Here is a 21,869-nt window from a genome sequence, read left to right as displayed (position 1 = left end):
GATATATGTAGAATAGATGGTGAAGACTCACTAGAAAATTATTTTCACTTCTGTCCTCTTTTCTCATAAAACATGGATGTAATTAAAAACAAGTCTTACTTACCTGAAGGCAAAAGTTGATTTCAGTATATTCTTTAACAGCGTGTTCCTTCAAAATAGGTATTGCTAATTTAGAAGGTAAATTCCTGTCAAATTTCATAGAACTTAAAAATTCCATCAAAACCATGTACAAATACATTCTTATGAATATGGAAAATTTGTCAAATCAAATAATAGAAAATGCAAACAAAGTGAACTGTCATAATTTGCATGTGCCAAAGCAATTCTTATTTTGGGTTCTCTTAGCCCCTTCTGTAGCTGTTTATATCTATTAATGACTTTCCTGATCTTACAAAAGTGTCCAGCTTTGGTGTTGTGGATGCAAAGGATGCTTGTATAAAATGGAATTCATTGTACCTCAACAGGCAAGAGAGGTGACCCAACTCCTCTGCTTGGTACACATGGTCAGAAAGGGTCTCTGGGAGATCCAGGATTGCCAGGTACCTCTGTTTGATTGAAGACAAAAATTGGACTTAAAAATTAATTTGCTCTAAGTTTTGTTAGAGGGAGCTCTGCTTCCTGTGCATTTTGAGCCATTCTGTAGCAATTGCTTTTTTTTTTTCCTTTAAGGACTTCGTGGATTTCCAGGGCAGAAGGGTTTACCAGGTATCCAAGGACAGCCTGGAAGACCAGGCTCCAAGGGTGACCCAGGATATCCAGGGCCACCTGGATTACCAGGTAATGCCAAAGTTTAAGAAATAGTGCCATGGAATAGCTCAAAAGATACATGGAACAGGAGAAGGCACTTGAGGCATCTCTGTGAAGAGGCTGGAGAAATCAGAGCTCATACAAAGGGGGACATTGAAAGTTATTTCTGTACCTATAGCAGCAATTGTCTGCTCACTGTCAGAGAGCAGGTCCCTTCAATTCTTCCTGCATCCCCAAACACATGCAGGGACTGCTGTTAACACAGCTGTGTGCTGCAAAGCGTGGGGAAACAATCAACGGTTTAATAGAATTACATATCCACAGGGGTTTCTTTCACTCTCAGGAGCTACAGGTCCTCAAGGATTGCCAGGAGAACCTGGAGAAAAAGGGAAACCTGGAATTTTGGGACCTCCAGGATTGCAAGGGTTACCTGGATCCCAAGGCAGAAAAGGTAAGAATGTAAGAATAAGAATATAAGAATAAAAGAAAAGGTAAACAGAATATACAGTGCCATTCTAGTGGCAATGGGACAGTACCAAACATAAATACTCTTTCAGTAGTGAAAATGGAAAAGGCCTAACTGTGACTGTGATTTGGACTCTGCGATCTCTTAAACTGCCTAGACTTAGGCCAGTTCCCATTACCTTTATAAGTAACAGAAATGCTACTTTGGAAAATTGGGCTGCAATCTAAAATGAGTAAGGAGGAAGGAAGAAACAGAGTCTGGCTTCACTGATGTAACCAAGAGCAGAACTTTAGGAAAGAAAAAGGAGTTTGCAGTAATTCAGTTGTTTCACTTCAGTTACACTGTGTTCTACATTTTCACCATGGAGTGCCACTGTTACTCTGTAAACCCAGCAGGCTGCTGTGACAGCTTTGTTTTTCAAATTTGTTTTAGCAAATTGTGATAACTTGAGTTGCATTTTATTGTTGGTTTTCTTGTTGCTTGTCTGATTTTAGTATTTAGCATAGAAGTGTTTCCTCCAAATCCTAATTTACACTTCTTGCAATGATTGTTGTGTTTAGATTGAATGTCAGTTCATCTATACAATTGTTTTTGTTGGAGAACATTATTAACTTTTACTATATTTAGAATTGAAATTGTGAGTTATTAATACTCCCTAAAGAAAGTTATCAGCTCTGTATCCTGTGTCTGTTATAGTGTGCCTCATAACCAGTTCCCAAACAGGAAGATAAGTGACCCATATACAGAAGCCACAGTAAAGTAACACTTGGGGCAATAGAAAATGGTTAGAGAGGACAATAGTTCCACTTTTTCAAATTCAGCTTAAGGACAAATTGAGAAGGTTTCTTACAAGTTACTGAAAATTCAAATGAAAAAGGGAACAATTTATGATTGCTTGCAGTAAATAAGCAGTGCTGATTTAAACTGTCATGACAGATTCCCTGCTGGTACTTAATGTGCAAGAGAACATTTCAGTGTTGCAAGCAGTATTTGCTGTAACAAAGGCAGAGATCTGCAGTGGCAGGGATGTCTGAAAGGGGTCAAAAAAGAAAAAAAGTGTTCTTCTGCTGCAAACTTCTTCATAATTGATAGGTTTTTTTCTTTCTTGCCATAAGACACTTTACTATATTGTGCAGAAGTTATCCCCAGTCCTGCACATTAACACACATCCTGCAGAGGGAAAAGTTCAGTCCCAAATGACAATTTATTAGAGAGTGAGTTGCCTGCTAAGCTGAGGATTCTATGTATTACCAGCATAGCTGAAAAGAAGGTTAATACCTTTGAAACTACACCCAGTAATGAAAACTGACTGGTATTTGAATTCCAATTCAACTGGATGTATAGATCTTGGTGCTGTTTTCAACAAGTGCTGGTGCAAGCATTTGAAATGAAATGGATAATTCATAGCTAAGTACATGGCCTCATTAGTCTCATTGGTTCTCAGTTACATTAAAGGTCTTTGCCTGAAATTTTAGATTTTTAAGAACTTCTAGATTTAAAAAAAAAAAGTTAAACATAATCTATTAAAGCATAACCCCATTTTCTTTATTACAGTTGTTTTACTAGTTAAGGGCTTAGCCTGGCAAGCCTTACTTGTGTGAGTAATCCTTGATGGAGCAAGTAATACTCAGACCATCACCAGGAGGACTTGTGTGAATAGGAGCTGAATTGGGCTGTACAACACAGAAACAGTGGTTCATGCTCAGGTCAGCCAATTCAGCTGTACCTAGAAATATGGGACCATAGCAATCCAAAAATCTAGAAGTACAAGTGCTGATATTATAATGGATTGTTGGCAAATGTGTCAGAAATTCCCTAGAAAGCAAGTAAAACCAAGCCATCAATCTTGCCAGAATGAGCCAAAGATCAAAAAAAGTTTTAAATGGTGACCTGGGGGCCAAAATTAGTTAGGAGCTCTTAGAAATTTTAAAATACCACTATTAAATTCCCCAAAAGCAACTCTTACATAAATTTTAAAATGGGAACATGTCCAAAGCACAGGAAGGCTACAGAAAGCAGGAATGAAAGTTAGAATGTCAAGAAAAGTTAAAAACCAGCTAATTAAGGTCATAGAAGATATTACAGGTCAGATTACTAGTATCCCATGTTATAAAGTGGATTCCACAGAGAGCATATTATCAATGTTTTGCAGGTTCTCAAAAAATTTTCAGGATTTAAAATTTTTCCAGACTGGTGTTTGCTACACACTGGATTTATTTTTTCACATTCATCCTTTGTTAAATTTTAACTAAAATAATTCTACAGTTTCTGAGAACAAAGCTATATGATTACAATTTTTGATGCGCCTGCTAGAGAACTCTAGGGCTTTTTTATTTTTCATTCTCAGATGACCCATCTCTGAACTAGGGACACTTAAATTTGGCAGGTGAAGCAGTTGATGAAGGGTATTTGTGTTGCTGTTCCTACAGCAATTTGTCCTTGCCAAATTTGACCAGTTTATAAACTTTAAAAAATATATCTGTTCTTATGTGCTTAAGTAGAGCAATAAATTGCCCCAGGATGCCTGCTCTGGATACATGGCAAATGGTGAGCTGCAGGACATGCTGGGATGAGCACAGGCACCCAACAGAGAACCTACATCTTCTGTGCCAGGAAGGAGCCAGAGGAAAGGAGACACAACACAAACACAGATAATTCAGACTTCTGGAAGAAACCCACTGCAAGTGGACTGGGAATCCTGCAGGGCAGGGAGAGGAATTGATGGGCAAGGAAGGGAGGCAGAGATGAGCAGCAGAAGTGGAACAGGGACAGGAGCAGGCACTGACAGTATCATTCAGCTCCTTGATGATCGGTGTCCCTCTCTGAACCAAGAGGCATCCCAATTCTGTTCCTGTCTCTGAAACCTCTTTGAAACCTGTCACAAATGACCCATCAGTTTTGCCAGACCTGTTGCTATCACCAGGAGACAGACTGCTGTCTGCACTGAGGAAATGTTTGTTCTCACATTTGATAGTTTATCTATACAACCAAGGAACTAAAAAGCACTGATGACATGGAGATATTTTTTACCCTTGACTGCAAACAACAAACACAACCTTAGATTAGTTCAACTTTCTTAAAAAATGGATTAAAAAGTGCCATCTACTGTTTTATTTATTGTGTTTTAGCAATTTTCAAAAAAGCACAAGTTATAAAGCAAAAGTTATGTCTGACTACCACAAACACTCAGCCAGTGCTAGTAGTGAACATCACTAGTGACAGAGCTGCTCTATATACTACCATGTATCACCAGAGGTTTCAGTTATAGATTTGTTGTCTTCAAAGATTTTGTGCTGTTCAGTTCAAAGAGCTTTTCTAATAGAGCGATGCAAAAAAGCATAGTTTTCTGTGTGAAATATGCAGGACCAGAGAAAAGAAGCCAGGTGGAAATTTAGCCTCTTTTTCTGCTAGGTAAATTGCACTTCTATTTTGAACAGAAGCTGTAAAGAAGTTCCAACTTTACAGCTATCTTAGGTAGTGTCTGCACCCCCATCAGTGGCCATGAAGTGATAGCACAGTGAGCTTTGGAGTAGCAACCACATGTAGCAGAGGCAGTCCAGCCACAGACAGAAGGTTCTCTATAGATTAGCCCATAATCTGCTAGCTGCAGGATGGAAGTACCTAAAGGATTAAAAGCTGTGCTTTCTGATTGCTTTGATGTGAAACTGTATTATGACTGCAATTTTTAAACTTTTCACATTTGCCTTTCCAAAAAGCCTGCACTGCAATGTGCTTTCATCTGCAGTTGCCAGCAATCGAATTCAGCAAATACCCCATCTTGATCCAGTATGTGCTGTCAGATTAAAAAAAGGCTTGATTTTTAATTGTGCCTGTAATGGATTGTTGGTCAGTCATACCTGTGTAACACCTCTCAGGTCTTCCTGGACTTCCTGGGCTGGATGGCTTGGATGGACTAAAAGGTCAAAAGGGTTCTGCAGGAGCTCCAGGTAAAGATGAGAAATATCTGGAACAGAAAATCTACATGACTGAATGTGCAAGGAAAGGTGCAAATTATTTTGATGTTTGCCTTGCCCAGAAGATATCATTAAGGCTCAGACCAAACTTTCAAACAGAATCTAAAGTATGCTAAATGGCACACCTGCAGTTATTTGTGGGAAAAACTTTCAAACTTCCATTACTCACATAGTTTTGTTGGAATGCTTCAAGGCTGTTTATAAAATTAAAAAGTTCAGTGCAGATGATTCAAGGAGAGCCAAGTCTCTTTTTTTCAAATATGCAAAAGATAAAACTAACAAATTAAAAGGAGACTTGTGAAATCCCAGCTCCATTTAAAGTCCATGGGAGTTGTGCCTCAAACTCAAGAGGAATGTGGATTTCACTCATGCTGATGTATTCACAACTTTCAAAAGGTGCTTTTGAAGCACTGTTAAAAAGCATTGCTTATAATCTACCTAAAGATTGCACATATATGCTGATAGAAAATTAAATTTCGAACCATGCAATCAATTTACATTTCAAGTTACCATAATGACACCATATAAAATAACCCCTGAAGAAGAGCATTCAAGCAAAAAGATTACTTTCTTTGAAAGTGATGAATTAGGGCCAGATTCAACAAAACTCTATCCAGCTTCCAAGAGAGAACCAGAAAAACAGCACTAGGCAACCCTTGCAAGGAAGAACATCTGCAACTGGTATTTCTGTTCTGCACATCTGTATTTGTACTCGCTGTAAGCTTTATGTACGTAATTGTTTTCTTATAAAGGTCAGAGTGAGACCGGGCCCCCAGGATACTCAGGAGAAATTGGACCAAAAGGAGACAGAGGTGAACCTGGATGGCCTGGTATTTCTATTCCAGGCCCCCCTGGAGAAAGGGGATTCCCAGGATTTCCAGGTAAGAAAAGGTTTTCTCCAAAGTGCTGTTCTGCAGTGTAGAAATTAAGCTCATAGTTAATTTCTTTTTCTAAAGGCCCTTACTCTGGTTAATATGAACATTACTCAAAAGATTCTTTCCCTAAAACCACTTCTGTTGTAACACGCTGATGTTTCCAGTAGAGATACAGAGACTCCAGAATTTCTGGTTTATGTTATAGGAAAGAATGAAAATAGAAAATTATGGACTTGAATGTACTCAGGGAACTGCTAGGTAGGGTTGCCACTTGGAAAGAAATTCCTGAAGAAAAAGAGTGCAGAAGGTCTGGCAGTCCCAGAACTATAGTGAATCTATCAACTGTTCTGATGCAATTGGAAGATAGAACTGCTTCACAAGATTGCAGTGGTTATTTTAGAGCTTGATGAGATAGGAACTGCACAGAAATGGGAAAAATCAAGTGTTTAAGGAAGGGCCACTGAGAAAGTGAAGAGACTGGAGAGAGGGGGAGAGGGGGAATTGCTTTGTGTCCAGAACAGAAGGCCCAGGGGGAGGTTATTAATGTGTGTAAATACCTGATGGGATGGACCTAGAGACAGTTCCTTCATAGTGATATCCAGTGAGAGGACAAGAGGGAATGGGCACAAATTAACATACAGAACATCCTACTTAACTATAAGGGAAAGTTTTATTTTCCCTGTGAAGGGAATTGAACAAGTTGCCTGGAGAAGTTATGAAGTGTCTGTCATTGGAGATACTCAAACCCCAGCTGGACAGAACCTGAGGCAACCTGCTCTAACTGATCCTGCTTTGAGGGCAGGGCTGGTCTAGGAAGTCTCCAGAGGCCCACTCAAGCCTCAGCAATTCTGTGATTAGAAGTGACATCAGCTTTACGCTGCCAGACCTTGCCACAGTCACATAACACATGGAAGAAAAATAGCAGGAGGTGAAATCTGGTGAGGTGAATTATTCTAAAATGAAGACACAATCATTTTTCTTAGTTTGGTTACTTGTTTGTGGACTAGGGGAGTCAACAGAACTGTGCTGTTGAGGAAAAAATAGCAGGTTTAATTCTGAGAAGCATTAACACTGTCTGACATGGGATAAGCAAGGTCTTTGATAGTTGTGACCAGTTTTGACAAAAAGGAGAAAACTCACCAGAAAGTAAATGGAAGGATGGGGTCAAAAGCAAGACTGAAGAAACTAGATTTGTTTTTTTGTAGAAAAGAGAAGGCAACAGAATGCAACCCACATGTTAACAAGCTGCAACTGTTCAAAAGTGTTGTGCAGAGAACTCTGCCTGTCACAAGTAAGGGCATAAATGTTTTATTGTGGAAAAATCCAGATTAAAGACTGGGGGAAAGAATGCATTTAAGGCTAGTAAATTCATCTTGTTCACAGAGGTTTTTAGGAATCAGCGTAACTCCCTTTTGCTAGGAACAATCTGTGAATACTTTTCCTGCCCCAGGCAGAATCATTTCATAGCCCCCACTCACCTTACATAGTTATCATTTCTCCCATTGCTGGAGTTCAGGAAAACGTGGCTGTGTGGCTCTGTGGCAATGTGCCAACATGGGATGATGTATTTCTCAGGCTACACAGATTTTATGGGAAGAATTAAAAAATTCAAAAAGATAATTAATATTTTCACTTTGACAAGATGGCCTCATTAGCCTGGGGACTGGTATGATTGGTATACAAGTGTGACCATACATTACCTCCATGACTTCTCATGTCAGCATTCTTTTACTTACTAACTTCTGTCTGTAATCTAAAAAGAAAAACCTCAGATTTTTTTTTTTAATGTGATCCCTTAGGTAGAAGAGGACCTGTTGGACCCACTGGACCTATGGGAAGATCTCCTGATAGTGCCTCCCCTGGTCCTCCGGGTGATCAAGGATTGCCTGGTTTAGATGGCATCAGAGGTAGTAAAGCTAAAAATACCCATTTTTATCATGTAAAAACCCCCTGTGAATACTAGGAATAACAGGGTTACTCTGTGAAACAATGTATAGAAGTGCATAGGGAATAAAGAAACTCATCACTACCTCAGTGAACACACAGAGAAGTGAACACCAGCTGGCTAACCAACCAAGGACAAAATGCAGATCTCCAGATTAAACAACACAGTAATAAAGCTTTAAAATATAAATGTAGAGAAACAGTGTTTCAATGAATGTACCAGTAACTTGCTGCTTGCACAGAAGTTATTTAACTTTGGGAACTATTCCTGTCATTGTCTTCCTTGGACAAAGGCTAACACTAGTATTTCCAGAAATATGCAAGGGCTGTCCTACATCCTAGACAAAATCCCTCCAAAAAAAAACAAAACCAAAACACTCTAGAGTAAAATAAAAAAAAAAACCCCACCAGCAGAACATGGCTATTTTTAAATGTTTGTACTTTGTGCATGCATTAAGAATAAAGTTCTTTTCCATAGGTGATCCTGGGAATCCTGGTCCTCCTGGAGAGACGATCTTTGTGCGAGGAGATCCAGGTGATAGTGGCGTTCGAGGGGCACCAGGTAATGCTGGGCCACGAGGACAGCAGGGAGCCAGAGGCCCTCCAGGGAGCCAAGGAAGAGAAGGCCCAAAGGGTATGGTCAGAGATGTTTTTAAGTTCTGTGTGCACTAATTCCCAGCCCCTATGACTGGGGTGCCCACTGGAGATGGAGCTGGGCAGAAGGGGTGGAGGCTGGACATTCCACAGCTCTTCCTGCTTACCTACAGACACAATGGGGTTGGGGTAGAAGATGAGATTAGAGACAGATTCACATGCACTGCTTCACAACAGCTTGTTGGAAGACACTTCTGCCACTCTGAGAATAAGGCAGTAAAACATTTGAGTTTGCCAGAAAAGCAAACTGTGACCCCCTCTTCAGCGGTCTTGAGAAACTATGGAAAATGCAGATGAGTTTGAACTAACAGTCTCACATCTGCCCCACAGCAATAGCTTGGAACTTTCAACAGATTCTTTAGTTTGAAAACAGAAATCTACACTATGACTTCTTAGATAATCTGCTTCTTTCACACCCTGCAGAGAAATCCCATCTACACCAATCACTTCCAATCTCTACAAAAAGAAAAGTCATAAGTCAGATCCAGAACAGAGAAAGAAGAAGAAATGTGTATTTTTTTTCTTTGCCACAACAGAGTTGAGGATTCCCAAGCATCCAGACTGCATTTTATTTTTGTTTGTTTTATTTCCAGGTCCTATGGGGGTCCATGGCCCACAGGGTCCACCTGGTGCTTTAGGACAACCAGGAGACCAAGGTTTTCCAGGAAGACCTGGTCCCAGAGGTCCCACAGGTACTTATGAACCTGTTGCTTAGCATCATTCAACTGTAACTGTGATCCTTCAATTCATATATAATCATACTAATGTTAACTTGCATGCAAATAATTTAAACAATCTCAGAAAAAAAGACCCCTGCAGTTGCCAACTTAAATGATTTCTCATTTGATTAAAAATTTCTGAACTATTTGTTTCTAATGTCACCTCATGTAAGTGATTTCAGTTCTCATTCCATTCTTTACTCTAATTTACATGCCTGAAACTTGCTTCCACCTGCACCTCAATGGCCACAATCTGCTTTCCATTTTTCAAATCCTTCAGGTTTCATAGGTAAGTTCATGACTTTTGATTATTGTTCTTTTCATGGGAGCTCCCTCCCTTATATATAGAAACATTCAGCTCTTATTAGAAGGTATCCTTGGTGTGGTTTCTAGGAATAGTAGGTAATGCTAGCAGGACATTGCTCTAATATATATTTCACATAAACAGCACCAACATCATGAGAATGCTCTGCTGAGAGCTCTCATGCTAGGATGTCAATTAGACTTGTGAAACATTTGTTTCTAGTTCTTAATTTGGTTTTTTTCTGGTTTTCACACAAAATGCTTTCTAACCAAAATTGTAGCAAAAGCTTGAATCCTAACTATGGATTACTACAAACACTGAACTTTCCATCTGACTAAATGTTGATCCAAAATGCAAACAGGCAAAAGCTGCCAGTAACTTTCAATATATAAAATGTTGAAAGTTACTGGCAAATGTTTTTATTATTATTATTATAAATATTTTTATTATTATGTATTATAACTACTTCAAATGGCTGTTATGTGCTAGCCTTTTTGGCCTGCCTATTGATGGTTTTGCAAAAACAAAATAGGCAAAATACTGCAAAATTTTCCATGTGCTAAGGTGTTTGCAGTGAAGCTGGGTAGGTAGACTTTAGGCTTTAACTCAAATCAGTTTGGGGAACATTAAGACTGAAGCTGTATACCAAATATGTGAAATGTAGAATCATTGAATTGTTTAAATTGGAAAAAACCTTCAACATATCAAATCCCACCATTAACCCAACACTGCCAAGGCCACCCCTACACCATGTCCCCAAGTGCCACATCTACACATCTTTTCAATGCCTCCAGGGTTGGTGACACCATCACTTCCCTGGGCAGACTGTTCCAGGGCTTGACAGCCCTTCCCATGAAGACATATTTCCTAATACCCAATATAAGTCTCCCTTGATGAAACTTAAGGCCATTTCCTCCTATTACTTGGGAGAAAAGACTCTCTACAGGCTCCTTTCAAGTAACTGTAATAGAGCAGTAAGGTCTCTCCTGACCCTCCTCCAGACTAAACACCCCCAGTTCCCTCAGCTGCTCCTCACCAGATTTGTGCTTCAGACTCTTCCCAGTTCCACTGCCTCTCTCTGAACACACTCAATGTTTTTCTTGTAGTGAGAAGCCCAAACTTGAATGCAGGATTCAAGGGCAGCCTCACCAGTGCTGAGCACAGGGAACAGTCACTGCCTGGTCCTGCTGGCCACAGCCCAGGATGCCACTGACCTTCTGCCCACCTGGGCAAAGATCACAGACCAGCTAATATACACTTGCTAACACTGGCTTGCCATACTGTTAATGCTGTGCTAAAAGACTAAGAGTAAAATTAAAACAGTAGGACTCAGTTATTCAAGATTTTTAAATACTTAAAGAACACTCTTGAAAACCCAAATCCTAACATTTATGTTGATTTTTTGCATGGGAACTATTATCCAGTCTTGCAATTCACTTTCCCACTACACATTCCAGGTGACCCTGGTGAACCAGGGAAAGTGGATGATTCATGCCCTACAATCCCAGGGCCTCCTGGGGAAGCAGGCCAAAGAGGAGAGGATGGCTCTGCAGGATTACCAGGGCCAATAGGCCACCCTGGACCCCAAGGTAAGCTCATGTTCTGAAAGTTTGGATGTTCTTCTCAGCCATTTAGGCAACAAGTTGAAAAGGGTCAGAGTGTCAGAGTTATTTCTCTATGTTTTACCCTCTCTCTTCTCCTTAAACACTTACTAACAGTCTCCAGAAACACATAGTGGGCTGGTTAATGCTGAGGGTGATGGATAAATGTAGCTGAACCAGGCTGTTTGAGCCTGCCTGAACTACATTCCCATTTTCTAGGCCAGGCAGGACAAAAGCATAAGACACTGTTGAGAAAAACTTCTTTAAGTAGTATTTTTCCTTTTTCCCCACTAAGTTACAAAGCAATGCCTCAAACCAGCCCTGTGGTTTAGACCTATTTGGAGGATGTTTAAAATCTAGCAATAATGAATCCCAAAGCTCTGCTAACCAAAGTCCTAAGAGGACACTGCAGTCAGAGGAGTGGCTACAATAGAGGTCTTTATCTGTTAGAACATAAAAAAGTTACCACCAAAGGAAACTGACCAAAGAGATCTTAAAAAAAAGTGATGAAAGACTGAATGTTCTTCTGACAGATGACAAGTAAACAAGGATGATGCTGGTCCTGGTGATCCCAAAAGAGAGGCCACCTTCACAGAAACACAGCATAGGCTGTATTGCAATGTCTTCAGTTTAATGGTGGAATCCCTTGTGTGGTTTTAGGCATTTCCTACTTGGGAAACCAAAGTTTGTTGTGTTGGCTGCTCTGGGTCCAGAGAAAAAGCCCCACGATTGTCTCCCAGGAGATTCTCTGCAGCAGTCATTCCCATCATGAAAGGAAGCAATGCAGTTTTCAGTTAACTCTCTAGTTTTAGCTATCTTAGTTGATTAGCCAGCTAAAAGGGGTTTCTGGGGTTACACAGCTGTGTTTCCATTATATACATCATTAAGGGTTTTTGTAAAACCAGGTGATACAGTGATACACATATTTGCACTGGCTTTATGAAAGAAATAAAGAAACAGTAATGCTTTTTCCTTCATTAAGATGGGAGAATCCAATTTTTTCCTGGCTTAGAAGGCAAACTCTAAGTTTTACTGGCAAAAGCAATGGATTTTATTAAAATCCCTCAATGTGCTTAAGCTTTGGAAGAATAACTCTGCAACCAACATAGAAAAGCTGCTAATTTTTTTTTTTGACTGGTTCAGATTTTCTTAGTAAAAAGTAATAAGGGGAAGTTTGAATGCTGTGAGACAACCTTGAATTACTCAGTCTGCAGGTTAAATAGCAAAATCTGCAAGGAATGAAACACCATTACTGAGAAACAACTGTGGTAGGTGCTAGAGAAATACCCTCATCTGAAAATTGGTTTTTATCAAAAGGGGAAAACCACTTCTAAGTGCAACAATACCTGATAAGTGTTACTTTGTTCAATTCAGATTGTTTTAGGTAGCCAGGCCCATCATTATCTGCACACTACATGAGATTTATCTTTTACTGTCACGGCCACACCTTCCTCCCTAATGTATAAAGTGCACGGACATGTGAGAAATACAAAAAAGTGAGGCCATCGGGAGCCTAAAAATGTCCAGTTCTGCAGTCCCTCTCTGTTCTCTAAGTACTCCAATACATCCATTACTTCAAAGGGAGTTCACTATGCATTCCAAGACTTTGCTGAATGGGGTTCTCAAAGCTGACAGCTTGGCTTGCCTCAGGAGGAGTTACAGCTCCTTCCATGGTGCAGATCCTCATGGCAGTTCTGCATGAGGCTTGCATGATAATGTTTGTTGGGGAGTGCTTTGATTTCTACTGTAAATCACACAAAATCTTTAGAGAGGATGGAAAACCTTATCAGGAGCTGGTGTTCCTAAGTCATACCTCTGAGCTACTGCTGTGGTCACAGGGTGAATAAGTGGTGAAGAGAATTCCCAGCAGAAGTAGTTCTGCACCTCCCTGTCCTGGTGTCCATTTTGCTGACTTCCCCTTTGTGTTCAGACAATGCAGAACCTTAAATGCAGCCCTATGAAGGAAAAGCACATACTTTGTGTTTATCTAGGCATAAAAGGTGAAGAAGGATCATATGGCCTGCCAGGTCAAGATGGGTTACCTGGGGCACCTGGACCACCAGGTGACCAAGGGAGCCAAGGAGAGCAAGGATATGCTGGGCCACAAGGTAAGAATGAGCATGACTTCGGGGGGTATGTGTGTGAGATGATGCATGGACTCTGTTTTCTCTCTGCTCCCCCAGTTCCCACATGGACACATCCACCTCTAGCCTGAGATTCCATGGCACCTCTTGCCCCTTCTCAGTTCAAGCACTGACAGTGACACTTGTGAATGATTTCATAACAAGACCCATTGGAAGAAAATTTATCTCAGCATCCATTGCTAAGCAGAAAGGCAATTAAGCACCCATGCTCACACAGAATATCTCAATAGCATGCACCTCTGAGCCAGGGCTAATGGGGCAACTGTCTGGCAGTAATTAAAGTTCTATTTTACCTGTGACTGCTCTCGAATAAATTAAGGGTTTAACACATATGTGAGCAAGGGGCATCAACTGGTACTGCAAGGATTCAAATTCAGCCCAAACCTTCTGTTCATCCTAGTAAGTCTGGGAAATCATCGCCCACTTCAGTTCATTTCCTAATCTATACAGCACAAGACAGAGGCACAATAGAAAAGCCAAGTGCCATGCATTCAGTGGCAATCTAGTTAATTTCTCTCCCAGAAGAAGGATTACAGAAGTCTTCTTGTATCTTTATTGCCTATGACAGCCTTGAAGTTGTATTATATTCAGTTGGGAACTTCTTATTGAACATTTACACACAGCAGGTGGGAACTTTGTATTTTATACAAGTAAATTTCTTTTACCTTTCTCCAAGGTCCACCTGGCCAGACTGGTGTCCCAGGACAACCAGGCCCCCAAATTAGATCTGCAAGTGGATTCTTGCTCGTCCTTCACAGTCAGTCAGACAGAGAACCACTCTGCCCACAAGGGATGCCCAAGTTATGGACTGGCTATAGTCTGCTGTACCTGGAGGGACAAGAAAAAGCCCATAATCAAGATCTTGGTATGTGTTGTACATAATTGCTTTCCAGCTAAGGGATAATATGGTGTTATCTACACAAGGAAAGACAAGTCACATGAAGCAAGCTATAAAACTGTCAGCTACTTATTTTCTACACTAATTTACACTGATTATAATGAATTTGGTTATCCTGCCCTATTGTCACCCATTTAAAACAGCTTTCTGCTGCTCTGCAATTGAATGCACAAGTATTTCTAAATAATTTTGACTTGAAGTTGGAGAGATGAGGGGTTTATTTCACTTATCCCAGCTCATTTTAGGCTGTCTTTGAAGTCATTGGAGAGATTTTCCTAGGTCAGAAATCTTATTTGGCCACTCTGAAATAACTCCCTGGAGGATCTGCTCCTTTTTTTCTGTAGACACAGCTTGGGAAAGAGCTGGTTAAGTTGGGTAAGTACAGTTGGGCAGTATAAGTAAGCTTTACAAGTAAATTATGCATCATGTGTACAGCAGAATCCTGTGCTTTTCAGAGTCAGAAGCTAATATTTTTTGGAAAAGCCAAAGCCAAATTCCTTCCAGAGACAGCTCCTTTTGGTGCCTTGGGTCACTTCTTCCCTATCTTATACAATTCTGACTAAAATTAGATGTATAAATAAGCTGCCTGACTTGCAGCCTGAGGAACTGATTGGTGGCAATTTGCACAGAAAAAGTTTCCTAAATTCTTGTTGACTTGTTATACAAGAGTCAGAGAAGTCTCTGAGGAGAGAAGATCAAGGACCTAATAAGCTAAACAAAAAAGAAGTGTTTAAAAGAGCAATAAAAAGAGCTATTTTTAGAATAGCAGTGATGTTTTAGAATGTTTTCACTATTGTGTGTTTGGCATTTCCCAGGAGAGCCAGTTGCTAACAGAATGCCTCATAACAGCAGTGAAAATAAGATTCAAAGAAAATCCTGTGTGATTTTGCAGGCATTTTTCCTACTCAGGCTGTTCCAGATCCTTCATTAGTACTGGCATGGAATATTATCAGTGATAAACAAAACTGGCTTCTGTACAGAAATGTCACATGTCTTTAATGAAGGTGTTTAGCTTTCGAGGCATTACAGAAATAACACTTCACACACCAAGTTCAAGGCAGAACTTTGTGCAGTGATTATTGCTAACTGAACAGGCCATCATGAAACTGTTCTAAATTCAGTTCTGGAAGAAGTTCACCACAGAAGTATACTGGTCACTTCTTGGTTCCCACTGATGTCTGCCTGATGAGAATTTTGCAGGATTGGCTCTGCAAAATCCGTCAATCCTTTTATTTCACTTTGGGAGTCTGTGAAACCTTTCTGGAAGGCAGTACCATAGCTGCTGGGATTTCAGCTTAATGGACTGTTAGCAACGGCTTGTCATACTTCACAAAAATGTTTCTATTTATGAGCATTGTCACTTGGTTTCTCACTGCTCCTAATGAGTTTGTAAATAGCTGATCTCCTTTTAAACCAGCCACCACCTCTTGCCTAATTTATTTTTCAGTGTTGGCACAGCTAAGAAATTTGTTATCATAACTGTTTCTCATGGTGACAAACTACATCATGTTTAAAAATCAGATTGACACAATTAAATATTACTGGTCAAAGGAAGATGCTTACTGGTAATAGATCTCTGTTTTTCACGTACACATTTTGGTAAAGGGCTTGGGAGGTTTAACATCTGTGCATTACCTAAGTCCCGCTAAAATACCTAGTTCTGTAGCAACATTGGCCAGAATACAATTTCCAACTGACCTAGCAAGTGAAATAATTGGCATCCCTCGCTGTTATTTTCAGGTCTGGCAGGGTCCTGCCTGCCTGTGTTTAGTACCATGCCCTTTGCCTACTGCAACATCAACCAGGTGTGTTACTATGCCAGCCGCAATGACAAGTCCTACTGGCTGGCCAGCGCGGCCCCGCTGCCCACGGCGCCGCTGTCCGAGGAGGAGGTCCAGCCCTACATCAGCAGATGCGCTGTGTGTGAGGCCCCCGCACAGGCTGTGGCACTGCACAGCCAGGACCAGTCCATTCCCCCCTGCCCACCCAACTGGAGGAGCCTTTGGATAGGATACTCGTTTTTGATGGTAAGAAAGTGGGTGCATCATTATACAGATATGTTTCTTTCGTCCAGCTTTTGTATTCTAGAGGTTCAAGGATTTTTAGCTCTGAAAAGTAAATTATTCAGTGTCTAGCAAACATTAAAGAGGAAAATTCACAAGAAACAAGACAAAGGTCAGTTCCAAATTGCAGAACCTGGCTGTAGCTACATATACTGTATTCAGAGACTTAAGATATGCATTTCTTAAAATGACAAAGGTTTTACCTCCTTGTTTATAATAAAAAGTGGGATTTTCATGTACAAAGACACAATTTTCAGAAATAGAGCTCCAGTCTTTTTAATGCCATCCTCAAGTTACATTTGCAGCAGTTTGGATGACGGCATCGTTCTGAACCAACCCAGACTACTCCTTCCTTCAGTTTGATAAAATATCTGAAAGTTAAGTGAGCTGGATCTAGACTTTGAGACTAATTCATTACAGACCAAATTAAAATTTTCTCCAGCAAGAGAATCTTACTCCAATAAAAGATTACAAAAAACAGCACAGTTAAAAGCAAGTAGGAAAAAAGACAGATGAACATCATTTACCTATTTTTCATGCACAGTTACCAAGTTGTCTCTTTGTTCTTTCCAGCACACTGGATCTGGTGACCAGGGTGGTGGACAGTCCCTTATGTCACCCGGAAGCTGCCTGGAAGACTTCAGATCAGCACCATTCATCGAGTGCCAGGGCCAGCGGGGAACGTGTCAGTTCTTTGCTAATGAATACAGTTTCTGGCTGACCACCGTGATGCCTGAGCTGCAGTTTGCATCAGCCCCCCTGTCAGGGACTCTTAAAGAAGGACAAGAGCAGAGGAAAAAAATCAGTAGATGCCAGGTATGCCTGAAGCACGGCTAAGAAGCAAAGCAAAAGCAGGCAGCTACACAGAGAGGCTCAGGGGAGGATGAGCGACGTGCTAAAGGTTTAAACAGCAGCTGGTGTTTGAATCTGTGTCAAAGTGTCCAGCACTGTTCTTTGTTGGAATGGAAAAATGAGACACAGATGAGGGATGTGCTGAGCCTCATCCACCTATGTACACCCATCCACAGGCAGTAAAATCTGATCTAAAAGAATTAAGAAAAGACAAAACTCTGTCCCACTGGAGTCCACTGCTGTAAAGTACAGGGAACAAGGTGAGCTTGGAGGATTTAGTCAAGCTGGGAAGACTAAGGACACCATACCTGTTGTGCAAGAGAATAGATCTCCTGTCAGAAATGGCATTTACAGCAGCAAGAATATGTGCATTTACGTGGCATATTATAAATATTTATCCATACTGATAGAAATGTGTGAACATATAAATGTCAAAGCCCTGTAGCTGAATTTCCCAAGCTAAAGAAACTTTGCACTTGCTGTTTCTGAGGGAAAGGAAAAATGTAATTGTTGAAAAATAATATAATAATAAAAACAATGAAGATCAAAGTCTTTTACCACTGCAGCACTGAACCAGACTGAAAGAACTGTTAATTGGGCTTTCATAAGCAACAAAAAGCTGTAAATCCATTTAACAGGAGATTATGTGAGAAAATAAAATTAGCTGTGATAACAAATCCAAAAACCCATATTTATATTTACAATTAATTTCTAAGAGCAGTTACATTAAATTATTAAACTCTAATCCAAGTTTCCAAAGAAACAAAGCAATTTCTAATATTAATTGAAAAGAAAAAGTGACACGGTGATAAAATGGGTGAACTTATCTGAGTGATGAATATAAGAAGTGTTAGGACAATAAATTGCATTCATTCTTTGCTTCTTTGTTTGTAAATACACCAGGAAAAAAAGAACCATCACCATTAAGATCCTTATGGAATGACAGCTCTGAAGATCCTTTTTATTTTTTAAAGCACTGATGGTAAAAATGTTCATATCCTAAAGTACTAATCATCTTTTTAAAAAATGAAAACACATTTGTACCTCCTTCATTCATCTGTAAAACCAGAACTATTAAATGGTTCTTTATCATGGGGAAACATGTGAAAACACAGATTGCAAGTGAAGAATCCATCATGTGCAGAAGGGCCACAAATGCCCCTTTTACCACTTAAATAAGCTACATTTTATTAGAATGGAATCAAATGCTTTTTCCAGCCCTTTTCATTTCAATTTGTGTTCACTGAGGTGCCCCCCACAAAAGGATTTTCAAGGAAACTGAATCCTCATCCAAGGGTCCTAATTCAAAGCAAACTCCCTCTGAAGCCATCACGAGTACAACAGGCTGATCAGCCAATTGAAAAGCTGGATACACAAACTCAAAGAGCAGGAAAGACAGACATTCCAAACTCAGCCAGAGGAAAATAAAACAGTCAGAGGATAAGTCCAGTCGAGTGTAAATACATCTGACTGTGAAACTTCCTCCTGACACAACCAACCAAACCTCTCCAATGTGCTGTGCTTACATGGTGGTCAACTGACTCTGCCCTTTCACCTGGGCAAGGGCCAGAAGCCCTCCTGGGGCATGTGCCATTCCCACTGTGCCAGGGACCTGTGCCCGCTGGGACAGGGCACAGCTTGGATCATTCCTGGGTGATCCCAACTGCACCTGGCAGATCTGACACTGGAGTAGTCAATCCCTGCCACTGACCTGTAGGAATTCCATCTCCTCCTGATTCAGGCAGCATCCTACAAGCAGGGCAGAGCAGCTGTCCAGTCTGACATAAACCCCCAAGTCTGGGCTCTGTGAGGTGCTGAGCAGCTCAGGAGCTTCCTGCAGGAAGAAAGCAGTGGGTGGAGAGGAGCACCAGTGCTTAGGCCACCCCTTCTCCAAGGTGTGCAAGCTGTGCTTCCAAAAAGGCCCCAGCTAAAGCCCCACGGGCAGGGAGCTGCAGCTGCTGCTCACAGGCACAGGAACAAACACCAGTGGCTCAGGTGATGGCCCCACTTCCTGAGTGGATTCAGCTGATTCCACAATGAGGTCTGGTTTATGAGCCTCACCTGGCAGTGCTCACCAGCTCCTGTCACTCATCTGCAGCCTCTTTTCAGGTGAGAAACTCTGGAGAGGGGCTGGGGCTTTCCTGGAAAGCAAAGTGGGGCTTTTGGTATAAACTGCACTGAAGCAACAATCAAAATCTTATATACCTTGTTAGTGCAAACTGGGTCATAGGGACAAGGTGAAAACAAAGGAATAAAAAGGGTTTTTAGAATTGCATCTGTGTTCACCTAACTTGAACAAATGCACCAAAAAATCTTTAAAACATCAGCACAAAGCCTCACCAATAATTTAAATAGTCTATTTCACAGCACTTTACCATGTTTCTTTTTTGTTTGCTTTAAAAACATCACACAACCCCCCCCCCCCCACAATGATATTTGTGTATCATTTTTATGTAGAGTTTTTGCAACTGTGCCAGTTCCATTTACCATGGTCTGTAAGAACATATTTAGGAAATGTATTTTAAGCTACTACTGATAGGTCAGATATTTCATAAGTGTGCAAATTCCTGTTCCATGCTCAGCTAACTCCATAAGGCATTTGTCAGAAATATTGTACTAATTCAAAATTAAATTGCAGATAAATTGCTTAATATTACACAGCACGTAAAACAGATCAAAGTATAAAGCAGCAGATGCTTTAACTCTGCAATCATTTGTCCCGTGACTAAAAGCAGAAAAATAATTGGTAAATTATTCATAGGGATCCTATTTATGAAATTAAGTGTGAAAAGGCATAGCTGAAACTGTTAAGAGTAACAACACTCCAAAAAGCAATGGCCTTGTGCTGGCCCTTGAAGTCCAAATTACCCTTACTATGGCATTTCAGAGTTTGGATCTTGTGCAGGCCCAGTCAAGAAGTGAATTTTATCCTCAGCAGCAGGCAGGATATTAAGAGCAACACAGAAAGTGATGCTGGCTGCACTTGGAGGTCACTGAAATTGGAGCCATTTGGGGTAAACTGCCCTGGAATTAAATTCAGATCCAGTGATTTCTGATCAAATTTGCTTGCCTATCACCCTGGGAAACCACAGCCAGGACATAGGAATGTCCTGGTTCTAACTCAAGGCAAATCCTCAGGGCAGGTGGCAGATTCTTGTCCCTCACATCCATGTGCATCAGGATTTCTAGAGGATAACAAATGGAAGGAAAACACTGCATGGCCTGAAACCTGATCTGCTCACAAGAAATGTGGCCATTTTTGCTTCATTTGATGTTTTTCGTTACAAGGAAGGAGATGCACAATACTGAAAACATCTCTTGAATGTCATCTTTTGGTGTATACAGAGCGTGTCAAATGGGAGAGACTAAAGCAAAACTTTAGAGTCCACAATCCACATGCATAGAACAGGTACCAGAATGAGAGGACAGCACACAGCTGCAGACAGAGGTGGTGTTTGGCTGGGGCCTGGGAGCTGACACAGCCTCCTATAGGAGCAGTGCAGGGGCCTTGCTGCCCCGGGTCCCTGCTTGTCATGTGGTGTGAGCTGCCAGGGTGGGGAGCTGGCCCTGGCTGGCAGCCACACACCTGCCCAGCTGCTTCACCCCCCAGCAGGACAGGAAAGAAAACAGGAGGAGAAAGAGCCAGAAAACTCATTGGTGGGCATATAGATGGGGAAATCACTTGCCAAGCACTGTTGGGGGCTAAATAGACTCAGCTTAGGGAATTCAATTTGTTATTTTGGGGGAAAAGTTGACAAACCTTAACATACCTTTCCTCCAAGTTTCCCAGGGCCAACTCACTCCAGACTCTGCTCTGCTCCCTTATTACCACAGCAAGTGCCATCAGACCCTTCAGTGAGGCAGGGGGCAGCCAGAAGCATCTTGGACAGGTTGTTCCACGTACAAAGTGGCTTCTCTGTGCTGCACTTTCCTTCTCACTCTCAACAGTGCTGACACTGTTCCTCTGTAGGCTGCAGCCCTTTTGTGGCTGTACCTGCACTGGCACGGGTCATTCCCAGAATCACATTATTATGTGCAACAAGTTTAAGCAAAACTGGTCCAGGGATTCTTTCAGGGTAAACTCTTAACCAAAAAAAACCTCTTTCCAAGCTTGGCTTGTTCATAAGCACCAGAGGAAAACAAAAGTAATATCACAACAGTGAAACCCCAGAATTCCTACAGTCCATAGATTTTTTGCCTGTATTTAAGGCAAATTAAGCAAACCTTTTATCCATTAACCATTTAAGCAAAGCATTTATCCATTAACCCAGGCAGCTCACTTGTTTGGAAAGGATCCCCCTAAAGCTTTAAAGGACACTCTGGAGCAGACTGGATGTGCTGTGCACCACACCTGCTCTGGGCACACAGGGCCAGCCTGCAGGGACTGTGCCAGAGCTCCAGCACAGTGTGTGGGGCCACACCAGCAGCCCTCTGCAATGCTCTGGCCTGTACCTTCATCCAGATTCAGGACACAAACCACAGCCATCTGGGAGTTTGTTTCTGTTATTCCACATGGCCACCTCACACTGGCATCCCAGACTGACTCCCAGTCAGTCTGATTACAAATAATCCTTAAGTAACTTGTAACTCAGTGGCCATCCACAGACAAATGCTGCACAGATGAGGAC

The 21,869-nt window shown here is 41.1% G+C and overlaps 1 protein-coding gene and 1 long non-coding RNA gene across 4 annotated transcripts in view; one reads left to right on the top strand and one right to left on the bottom strand.

Moving 5' to 3' along the window:
* The window catches only part of COL4A4 (collagen type IV alpha 4 chain), a 68,512-nt gene extending 48,858 nt beyond the window's left edge, over positions 1 to 19,654 (top strand). For all 3 annotated transcript variants that reach the window (XM_077183877.1, XM_077183876.1, XM_077183878.1), the window contains 13 exons: positions 465 to 539; positions 670 to 777; positions 1,091 to 1,198; positions 5,089 to 5,160; positions 5,940 to 6,068; positions 7,862 to 7,969; positions 8,485 to 8,640; positions 9,254 to 9,352; positions 11,141 to 11,272; positions 13,276 to 13,392; positions 14,105 to 14,293; positions 16,067 to 16,353; positions 16,963 to 19,654. In XM_077183877.1, coding sequence (XP_077039992.1) covers positions 465 to 539; positions 670 to 777; positions 1,091 to 1,198; positions 5,089 to 5,160; positions 5,940 to 6,068; positions 7,862 to 7,969; positions 8,485 to 8,640; positions 9,254 to 9,352; positions 11,141 to 11,272; positions 13,276 to 13,392; positions 14,105 to 14,293; positions 16,067 to 16,353; positions 16,963 to 17,226 — 1,844 coding nt within the window. In that variant the 3' untranslated portion in view covers positions 17,227 to 19,654. The remainder of the gene's footprint in view (positions 1 to 464; positions 540 to 669; positions 778 to 1,090; positions 1,199 to 5,088; positions 5,161 to 5,939; positions 6,069 to 7,861; positions 7,970 to 8,484; positions 8,641 to 9,253; positions 9,353 to 11,140; positions 11,273 to 13,275; positions 13,393 to 14,104; positions 14,294 to 16,066; positions 16,354 to 16,962) is intronic.
* LOC143694878 (uncharacterized) lies at positions 423 to 7,912 on the bottom strand. The gene is made up of 3 exons (XR_013183615.1): positions 7,541 to 7,912; positions 5,071 to 5,177; positions 423 to 545 (listed from the first exon to the last, which is right to left on the bottom strand). It is a non-coding gene; the product is annotated as an uncharacterized LOC143694878 (long non-coding RNA).
* Positions 19,655 to 21,869: the final 2,215 nt, after the last annotated feature.

The sequence above is a fragment of the Agelaius phoeniceus genome, chromosome 10 (assembly GCF_051311805.1).
Source record: "Agelaius phoeniceus isolate bAgePho1 chromosome 10, bAgePho1.hap1, whole genome shotgun sequence".
Lineage (NCBI taxonomy): Eukaryota > Metazoa > Chordata > Aves > Passeriformes > Icteridae > Agelaius > Agelaius phoeniceus.
The sequence above is the reverse complement of the archived record's forward strand: the minus strand, read 5'-3'. Positions and strand labels throughout refer to the sequence as shown.